The sequence below is a fragment of the Leiobunum rupestre genome, chromosome 2 (genome assembly GCF_980474605.1).
Source record: "Leiobunum rupestre chromosome 2, qqLeiRupe1.1.hap1, whole genome shotgun sequence".
NCBI classification, from domain to species: domain Eukaryota; kingdom Metazoa; phylum Arthropoda; class Arachnida; order Opiliones; family Sclerosomatidae; genus Leiobunum; species Leiobunum rupestre.
In genome coordinates, this window is record NC_143385.1 from 7,235,374 (window position 1) to 7,246,271 (window position 10,898).

The 10,898-nt window shown below is 46.1% G+C and overlaps 1 protein-coding gene across 1 annotated transcript; it reads right to left on the bottom strand.

The window, feature by feature from the left end:
* Positions 1–9,391: 9,391 nt before the first annotated feature.
* On the bottom strand, positions 9,392–10,540 carry LOC149955627 (uncharacterized). The gene has a single exon (XM_090166720.1). The coding sequence runs from the start codon at positions 10,538–10,540 to the stop codon at positions 9,392–9,394; it is 1,149 nt and encodes a 382-aa protein (XP_090022846.1).
* Positions 10,541–10,898: the final 358 nt, after the last annotated feature.

A 10,898-nucleotide genomic window follows, 5' to 3' on the forward strand; every position in this document is an offset into this window, starting at 1 on the left:
TTCACGGGATTTTAGTTCTATCTGGGGCCGGCCGAAACAGTCTTCACGGGATTTTAGTTCTATCTGGGGCCCGGCCGAAACAGTCTTCACGGGATTTTATTTCTAGCTGGGGCCCGGCCGAAACAGTCTTCACGGGATTTTATTTCTAGCTGGGGCCCGGTCGAAACAGTCTTCACGGGATTTTAGTTCTATCTGGGGCCCGGCCGAAGGACGGGCTACCCAGCTAGTATGTATATATTTTCTCATTTTTTATCGAATAGTTCTATCAATTACAAGCATAAGTGGTTATACAGCATTTTCCCCGTACCTTTTTACAAATTGTTTCCCAATTGTTTCCTGTAAGGGTTCAAGGATTTAAGAAAGTGCCCCCAGGAAAGAATATCGAAAGTAAGCTTTAATCGTTCTAAGCTGATGTAAAGCGTTTTCAAGCAGTTTACCGAGTTGAGTTCCTGGGCTAGATGTAGGATCCCGAACAGTGTTCTTCTACATTGATCGACCACCTTTGCCACTGGTTCCATAATAATACCCCAGTTTTTCAATGTATCGGTGTATATTTTGTGGTCGTTGATGAATTGTTTTATTCGTAAATATCGCAACAGGACGAATTTTTCTATCGGCTGGTTTCTGTTTCAACTACGCTCCAACGCCAAATGATGACGCCGTGAAGGATCGTACACCGCAAGCACCGGTTTGTTACTGAGGATCGTCTAAACTTTCTCGAATGCGGAGTCTTGAGCCGGTACCCATGTCAAACGTTCTTCGTACTACACAAGGCCTAAGAGGTTGCAGGATCTTAGACGCGTTAGGAATAAACTTCCGTGGGTAATTGATAGTAGACGTTTGAGATCTTGGGGATTCTCAACTCTTAGAAATTTTACGATAGCAGCTACCTTCTCTACGTCTGGCTGGATTTCAGCTGCAACGATAACATCACCCAAGCATGGACTAATTAATGTTAATTAGTCCATGACCCAAGAAACTGACTATCGTGATTCCGACTGCTGCTAGACGTTCCAGGACATCAGATTGTTGTATTTATATATCCCGTGCACCGCCAAAGCATTACAGGGGTTACTCATCATTTGTCCTGGCCGAGCCGTCGACCTGTATACAAAAATAGAAAACGCTTCCTAAAACACGTACACAAAACAGTATACACCCGTATACCTGCACCACCTACTCACGACTCACTCGTGAGTGCGTCAAAATTCACAACGATATAACGCATAACGCGTTCAAGATCGTTGATCGTTTCGTTATCCAGATTATGGAGACCATTCTCGTGGATTGGTCTCCTTAACAGATGGTTCGTTTTCGGACAATTACGAACATAGTGCTCTGAGTCTGCTTCCAGAGCACCACATATGCATTTGGGCGATGCAATATGACCCAAGTTGAACAGGTAAAGTGGGAACTTACCGTGCCCACTTAGGATTTGCGTCAAATAGTAGTTCGTGTTGAATCTACCATTGACCTTAGGAAAGTACTTCTTAGTTACCTTTCCTTTCTCACTCTCATCCCACGGCTCCTGCCACCTTTGAGTCGTCACCTCATTGAGCCACCTTTTAATCACCAACTGGAAGATCGGTTGCTGTGTGCGACTTACTTAAATTTACTTGAGTCTCCATCCGTTTTAACACCTTACGGATATCATGGCATAAACCATGATTGTTTTTATGATTGATTATTGCGTTTATAGCAAAAAGACAATCTGTTAAAACCGTTGCACCATCACCAGGACGTTGACCATGCGTCCTTAACCAGCAAATACCCTCATGTATTGCTAAGAGCTCAAAAGAAAACGCATCCACCTTACCATTAATGCGAGTGACTTCGTTGTACACTTCCACACCATCTCTGTACACAGCACATGCCACTCCGGCACCCCGACCGGACAACGAACCGTCAGTAAACACCTCTATCCCATTGCCATTGGGTAGTTGCTCTGTGATGTTTATAATGCTTCTGACCGCTGGGTGGTCTTCCCATGGGTCGCCTGGGTAGAGGTAGTTACCACCGCGTAACTCCACCCCACAGTGCTTGCTGTCTTCTCTAAAAAAAGGATCTGAACACAGCAGCTTCCTGACTCACCACCAGGTCCAACGGTTGAATACCAGCAAGGACCCGCAGCGCATCGCTCGAGACTGTCCGGTAAGCACAAATAATACAAAGGGCCGCAATTCTCTGTCTTGAGCTTAACTTCCTCACCATCACACTGTTTTGTGTGCTCTTCCACCAAGCACCGCAAGCGTAAGCCACTACTCTCACAATACACCCATTGTAGGTAGTCCTCAACGCTTTATGGTCGAGGCCCCACTCGACCTTTGCAAAACAAGCAATGCTTTGCACAAGCTTCGTCACCCGGACACTTACTTCCTCGAGATGAGGAAGAAAGGAAAGCTTGCTGTCGATGGTGACACCGACAACTTTCAACTTGTCAACGTTTGCAATGTTGACGGCTCCCATCTTATAGATTGGGAGCCTTTTCATAATGGATTTTGCGGCGAAGGTGATAGCCACCGACTTTTTAATGGAAAAACTCAGCTTATAGACTTGGCTCCACTTAGTCAATTTATCCACGAGCACCTTACCCGTGGTTTCGAGAGCACGCCTGGACGTGCCCCAAAATAATGACTGCAAGTCATCCGCGTAGGCTTGGATTATAGAATCCTCTGGGTACTCAATCCTCAGTGTGCTATCCATAACCACATTGAATAGCAGAGGTCCACTGCATGACCCCTGAGGGCAGCCGCGGGTCAGTACTCTCCGTACACAGGTACTGCCTGCCCTCACCACTGCAACTCTATCCTTCAGATAGTTAACATATATCTCATATATGTTCTTCGGACACTTAAAGTTCCTTAAACTGTGTAGGATTCCTGGAATCCACACACTGTCAAAAGCACCCTCGATATCTAAAGATATCAGACTGGTGTGACAATTATTTGCTTTGTTATCCCTGATTTGGTTCACCATATTGGTAAGACAGTGAGTCGTGGATCGACTATGTCTAAACCCAAATTGCTTATCGCTAAGCAATTTGTTGCTGTGTAGAAAGTAGTACAACCTTCTTGACAACAGCTTATCAAGCACCTTCCCTACCACCGGAAGGAGCGAGATTGGCCTGTAGGCCTTTGCGTCCTGCCTGCCTCTACCTTCTTTATAAAGAAAAACCAACTTAGCAACCTTCCAAAGCTTTGGGAAGTATCCCGTACTGAGGCAAGTGTTGAAAAGCCTGACAAACAACGCTGGGCAAGCTAAGAAAAATATCTTGAAAAGCTCAATGGTGATACCATCCTCACCAGGAGCCTTGCCCTTCTTAAAAGAGTTGATAGTCTCCAAGACCTCATCACTCGTAAATGGTTCATCATTCTGACTCATGAAGTCTTCCAGGACAATCCGTAATCTTTCATCGTGCCCGGTTTGCGGTGCCTTTAATTCCTTTCAGACAATCCTGTTGGAAACGGTATTTGCCAATACCCGCCGACTACGGCGAGCTTCGAAAATATTTTCGCATTCGCCAACTGCCCGAGATTGTAGTCAACTGCTGGTATTATTATTATTATTATTATTATTATTGAGTGGGGTGGCAAGCCAAACACTTCGACCTAAGGTCCATTGTGCATCCCCAAACTGGTTGACTTAAGTAAGTCCTATTGCCGACATAAAGCTTAAAATCTGCCCGGCCGTGATATTAGAGACGTCATACGTCTCCAACCGATGCATACCCAAATGCTCAAACCTCTGGGCTGCATAGTAATCGCAGCTACAGAGTACATGTGAGGCAGTTTCCTCCTCAGCTAGACAAGATCTGCAAATCGGGTCATCACTGACCCCAATAAGCGTTAAATGTCTGTTAAGATGGCAGTGACCTGTAAGTAGGCCAGTAACAATCCTAATACTGGACCTAGAGAGCGAGAGTAATTCTCTAGCTCTCTCCCTAGATGGGCCAAGAGTGAACTCTTTGGCCTGCCTTTGACCCTCAATTTCAGACCATTGTCTGAGTTGACGATCCAACATAAACTTGGAGATTAAGCCGCGTACAAGTCCTCGGGAGATGGGGAGAGCAGGTTCTGGACCAATGAACCCAGCCCTCGCACCTTCCTTGGCCAAGGCGTCGGCCCTTTCGTTCCCAAGATGCCCCTTATGCCCAGGTACCCAACAAAGTTGAACTTTATTGTGCAACCCAAGAGTGCATAGAAGGTCTAAGCAGCTAAAAACCAGTTTAGAAAGAATACTATACTGGCTGAGAGCTGTAAGAGCAGCCTGGCTATCTGAATAAATCTGGATAACCTTCCCATGATACCCCTGATGTAAACAGTGAGCAACACAGGAGCAAATGGCAAAAATTTCACCCTGGAATACACTAGTGTGTATCCCTAGACTTTCATAAAAGCCAAAATTATTAGTAAGGCAATACATCCCCGCACCAGTGCCATAGTGTGTCTTAGACCCATCAGTGAACCAGACGATCTCTCCTCTGGTACCGAGGGTCAAGTGACTCCACTCCACACGGCTAGGGAAGTTGACCTCAAAAGGTTTACTAAAGTGGAGTTTAGTAACCATCAGATCAGAGCCCATTGTTAAAATCGGCATCTGATTGGACATATCTCGGAAGATCTTAGTGTGGCTATGCTCCCAATTATTAGCCTTCCACCAGCCATTTTGGTTAAGCCTATAGGCACCTAAAAGGGCAGCTTCCTCAATAAAAAGGTGGAGAGGAAGCATATTCAGGAGTATTTCCAGAGAAGGGCTTGGGGCTGTTCTCATGACTCCTGTAATACCGACACAAGCCAGCCTTTGCAGAGTGCGCAGATCAAACTGCACAGTCCTTAAAGTAACCCTTGGCCACCAGACCACAGCTGCATAAGACAGGATAGGTCTGATGATCATGGTGTACAGCCAGTACACAGTCCTGGGGCTTAAGCCCCAGGTCTTGCTAACTGCACTTCTAGTTCTCCAAAATAACATTTTGCCCCTCTTGACTATGTAGTCAAGGTGTGGTTTCCATGTTAGTTTGCTATCCAGGATGACCCCGAGGTACTTCACCTCGGTGCTCTCCACTAGGTCCTTTCCAAATAAGGAAATACCGTCAAACATACCTTTTATCCTTCTACGAGTAAAAGGAACCAAGACAGTTTTATTAGGATTAACCATGAGGTTGACCTCCCTGCACCAGCTCTCAACTGATGCTAGGGCCCTCCTCATTACGTCCTTCACTGTTGCCGGGAATTTCCCAGTAATGATAATAGCAATATCATCGGCGTAACCGAAACAGCGGCATCCTCCCCTGTTCAACCTCCGAACGAGTTCATCCACCACCAGGCACCACAGAAGGGGAGAAAGAACGCCCCCTGTGGGCAACCACGACTGGTGGAGACCATAAGGGAGTCACCCAGCAAGGAGGATACCACTTTTCGGTGAGTTAACATAGATTTGATCCAAAGGCACAATGTGTCATTGATACCAAACCTTTTCGCAGCCTTAAGTATGACTGCGCTGGAGACTTTATCAAAGGCTCCCTCAATATCAAGAAAAACTGCTAACGCAATTTCCTTGTGCTCAATTGCTTTTTCCAGGCAGCTGCTGATACCATGCAGGGCGGTCTCAGTAGACCTGCCCTTCTGGTAAGCATGCTGCGCAGTCGACAGAGGAGAGTTGCAAAGAACCTCCTCCCTAATGTAGTTGTCCACCATTTTCTCCAGAATTTTTAGGAGAAAAGAGGTAAGACTAATTGGCCTAAATGCCTTAGCTTCCAGGTAATCAGATTTACCAGGCTTAGGTATGAAGATCGCTTGATAAAGCTTCCAGGTGCTAGGTAAATGCCCTAGAGCAATACAAGCCCTGTAGATTCTCAGCAGCATAGGGCATAGAATATCAATGCCCTCCTGTAAGAGGATAGGAAAAATCCCATCCGGTCCCGGGGACTTATAGGGTTTAAATTACTTTACAGCCCATATAAGTCTGGAATGCGTGGCGACCTTATTCGCCACTGCCCAATCTTCCCTTTTGGTTCGATTGATCCTCAAAGGGCGATTGTCAGTGTTACCATTGCTAGTGAGCTTAGAGTCCGGAAAGTGTACATCTAACATATGTGTCAGAGTGTCCTTACCGGACGTGGTAACTGAAATCGTTATCATCTGACGTATTTTTGGAGCTCCGTGAAGTAAACGTATATTAAAATTTGACCTGAGAGCTTACGGATAACGACCATTGGGACGCAACAATCAGTTGGCTCATCGTTTGCCGTTATGACTTGCTTCATCAAAAGGTAGAGCACCTCTCCGTGCACTTGGTAGAGCACGGCTCCGCATCCGCTTGTAGACGAATGGTGTAGGGCGTTTTAGTTTTTCCCTATTTACTGAACAGTGTAGGAAAATCTTTTTGGATCAGATCAGCTCCCTCTTCTACCGCATCTATCCTTGTGATGATCTTCAGTTCTTGGCTAGCTTCCTGGCTGAGTATTGGTGTTTCTAGATCATATGTACAACGTATAGCTTTTCCTTCACCACATGACTCTAGTATATGAGTTGAGCTTGAGCCGTTCCAAGACAACGTATTTCTTTACGACATGGACCCTTAAATTGTCTGTCGGCCTCTGGAATTGCTTTGGACATCTTGGAAGACTTAATGATTCGGTTTGAAATGGCACTAACGTCTACTCCGGTATCTATCTTGAATTTTACCATCTGATCTTCGACTTTATTTGTGGTGCCGTTTGTTGTTAGGATATGATATGATCGAAGCTCTTTAGCTGGTTCTACGATCGTGCCTTGGCGTCGCAGGTCGATTATCCATACTGTTTCTCCCTTGTTCAATGGTCGTAGTGTTTTCACCTTGTGTCGTCGGTCGTAGTTTTCCTTTATTCTCCGTCCGCGATTTTTCTCTTTATCAGCGACGATTTCTCTAGGTGGAGTAGAGGGTTCTAGTTGCGTAGGTGTGATTGGAACAGTGGATCTAAGTTTTCTGCCCATCAAGAGTTCAGATGGACTATATCAATTTGCGAGCGGCGTCGTTCGATACGAGAGTAATGCGAGGTACGGGTCTTAGGATTTCTTCATTGGTTTCTTTACGACTTTGACCGCAGCCTCAACGAATCCGTTGCTTTGTGGGTAACGTGGGCTGGATGTCATGATTTTAAATCCGTAATCTTTTGCGAAAGCGCGGAATTCTGATGACCGTATCAGCTGGAATTGCGGACCGTTGTCGCTGCGGACTGTTTCGGGAATGCCATGAGTTGCAAAGATCGATTTGATGCGTAGTATGACGGCACTCGACTTGAGATCTGTCAATGGTCATACCTCAAAGACACGTGAGTAGTAATCAGTGACCAAAATATACCCCTGCTTTTCCAGGTAGAAGAGGTCCATTGCGACTGTTTGCCATGGTCGATCCGGGAATTCGGAGGGTTGCAGTGGTTCGTGTGGATTGGATGACTCTTTGATACATGCAAAGCAGCATTTGACTTTCTGTTCGATGGCTTTTGACAGACCGGGCCACCATACGGTTGATTTGGCTCGTTCTCGACATTTGGTAATACCTTGGTGTCCTTCGTGGATTTTGGACAGGATTTCCTCGTGGAGAACCTTCGGTATGTTGATCCTGGATTCGTACATTATGAGTCGGTCTTGAACAGTAAGTTCGTTTCGATGGGGATAGAATTGACCACAGCACTCATCTACGTGATTCTTCGCTGGCCAGCCCTCTGAAATGTAGTGGTTCAATTTTTTACATGTGTTGTCTTCGGACTGAACTTTCCAAATTTCTGCAAGTCGTACGTCAGAGGATAGAAAACTCGTCGTAACCAAGCTGACGTGGGCTGATATTTCTTGTTCCAGCTCGGGACTTCCAATGTCCGGCAGTGGACTACGTGAAAGTGTATCCGCCACAATGAGGTCTTTGCCAGGAATGTACTTGACTGTATAGTCAAAACGCATCATCCGTATACGGAGTCTTTGCAATCTTGGTGACATATCGTCCAAGTGTTTAGTCTGGAGGATTGCGACCAGTGGTTTATGATCCGTTTCTTGTTCGATCTGTATCCCGGTCACATAGTCTCGAAAACGTTCAGACACCCAGGCCAATGCCAGCGCCTCTTTCTCAATTTTGGCATATCGTTTTTCGGCTTCTGAGAGTGTCTTCGAGCCATAAGCCACTGGGTGGACTTGACCATCTAGCTGTCCGCTCCAATACCAAATGATGACGCGTCTGCTGCGATGATGGTTGGTAGTAACGGGTCATAAACGGCGAGTATTGGTGCCTTGCTAAGAATCTTCTGGACTTTCTCGAAAGCATCATCTTGAACAGGTCCCCAACACCATTCGTTCTTCGTGCTACACAGTGAATTCAAGGGTTGCAACATGGCGGACATGTTAGGAATGAATTTTCCGAGGTAGTTGATCATACCCAATAGCGGTTTTAGGTCTTTGGGTTTTTCGGGTACTTCATGATCGCTGCTACTTTCTCGAGATCTAGTTTAATTCCTTCTGCGTCAATGATGTGGCCCAAGAATTTGACTTTGGTGACTAAAAACTGACATTTGGATTCATTTAGTGTGATCCCGGCTTCCGTCAGTCGTTCGAGAACTTCACGTAACCGATGGTCGTGCTCGCTTTGGTTCTTCTCCCAGATCAAGATGTCATCCTGTAGATTTTGTTACGCCCGTTATTCCTTCGAGGCATTCTCTTATTCGTCGTTGAAAATGTTCCGAAGCGGAGCTTAATCCGAACGGGAGGCGGTTGAAGAAGAACCTTCCGAACGGCGTTATGAAGGGGGTGAGGCGTGCTGATTCTAAATCCAGGGGTATTTGCCAGTATCCACTGATGGCATCCAGTGTCGAAAATACTTTGGCGTCGGCTAGTTCTCCAAGGATGTGATCTACCGCTGGTAACTGGAAACGTTCTCTTTTGACATATTTATTCAACTCTGTGAGATCGACGCATATCTGAACTTGAGTGGATGATTTCCTTATGACGACCATCGGGGTGCACCAATCTGTCGGTTCTTCGATCGGTGTAATGACCTTGTTTTCCAGCATACGTTTGATCTCGTCTTTCACCTGCTGCATCAGTGGTAAGGCAACTCTCCGTGTTGATGGTAGGGCATACGGTTTGGGATTTTCTTGAAGACGTATGGTGTACGGCTTCTCGGTTTTGCCCAGACCAGTGAAGAGAGTTGGAAAGTCTCTAAGGATTTCTTTCGGTTGCCCTATGGCAACGGCTGGGTTCCCCGAGTCTTCTACAACGGCGTCAATTCTCGTTATGATTTGTAGCGCTTGGCTTGCTTCTAGGCTCAAGAGTGGAGTTTCTAGGTCCAGTATGACATAGAGAGTTTCGTTCATCTTGCGGCCTTGGTACTCTAGTCGTGCTTTTATCATTCCCAGACATTTTATCTATTTTTGACCTGGTCCAAATAGTCGTCGGTCTGATTCCTGTATCAGTCGGGACTGAATCGTTCGGTTTGATATAGCTCTGACTTCGGCTTCGGTGTCGATCTTGAAGTTCACAAGTTGACCGTCGACCCGAATCCTGGCGATCCATTTTTTCATTCTGCCGCTCTGAATGGTGCCCAAGAATGCCTCTGGTTTGATTTGCGCCTCCGTGATCTCATCTACGGCAGTATTTCGGCACTTCTTGCTATAGTGGCCTTTCTTTTGGCAGTTGTAACAGACCGCTTCTGCTGCTGGGCATTTATTCCGAGGATGAATTATGGACGATCCGCATCTTTGGAATCCGCTTTGGCCTGCTGGTTCGTTTGGCCGCTGGTTTGAGGTTTTTCGCCCAGGTTTTCTCTTCCCTGCGTAGGATTGCGTCCCAGATGCTCGTTTGGGCTTTCTTGTCTGGAGGCGATCAACTGTGACCCTTTCGGTTTGTGGATGGATTTCCCTTTGCTGTTTTTTGACTTGCTCATTCTGTTTGGTCATTGTGATGGCTTTCTCCAGCGTAAGGTTCTTTTCCAACTGTAGTTTTTCGGACAGACGTTTATCCCGAATTCCCACGACTATCCGATCACAGATCATTTCTTCGTGGAGGTTTCCGTACTCGCAATGTTTCGACAGCGTGTGAAGGGCAGTAATGAAATCTTCCATGCATTCATCCTCTTGTTGAGTCCTTGAGTTGAATTTCGCACGTTCGTATGTTCGATTTTTCTTTACTACGTAATGACTTTCAAAGCGGAGCATGACCACATTGAAGTCGCCTTCTTCTTCCCCAGCCAGCTTAAAAGACTCAAAGATGGTTTCCGCCTGAGGTCCCATGAAATACACCAGGGCATTGACTTGTTCGGGTCCGGAACCCTTACTAAGTCCGGATGCCAAGCGGAATCTCTCGAAGCAACGAATCCACTGCGTCCAACCTCCAGGGCACGTCAATGGCTCTGGTGGGTGGATGTGGAACGTTGCTGACATCGGAGCGGCCGGAGCGTGCATGGTATTACAGATTATCGAAGGGACAAGTCGCCAAATGAGGAAGAGACGGCGTCGAGAAGGAGATGGCACGCCCGACAGGAACAAGTGGGTTGATTCTGTTGACTCTGACACCATGTTTAGTTAGCTACCGTTAACTAAAGAATTTCATACGTAATAACTTTTGAGGAAGTTTTATTAGCTCTATTGAAGTTACAGGTTGAAATGACGGAGATTAAATGGCTGCCGTTTCATATTCTACCGGCCGTATTTATATGCGGTTAAAAAACAATATTTACAATCTAAAAATACACTAGTCTAAAATATAGACAAACGTCATTATGCAACAGTGGAGGCCAAAGACTATATATACGCGTCGCTTACTAGACAGGCGTCTCCATACTATAAACCTGTTAACACTTTCGAAACACGGGAGAAGCCTTTGACCAGCCGTTAGAGGCGCCACTAGTAGCACTGCTGAAGCGCGGGGAAATTT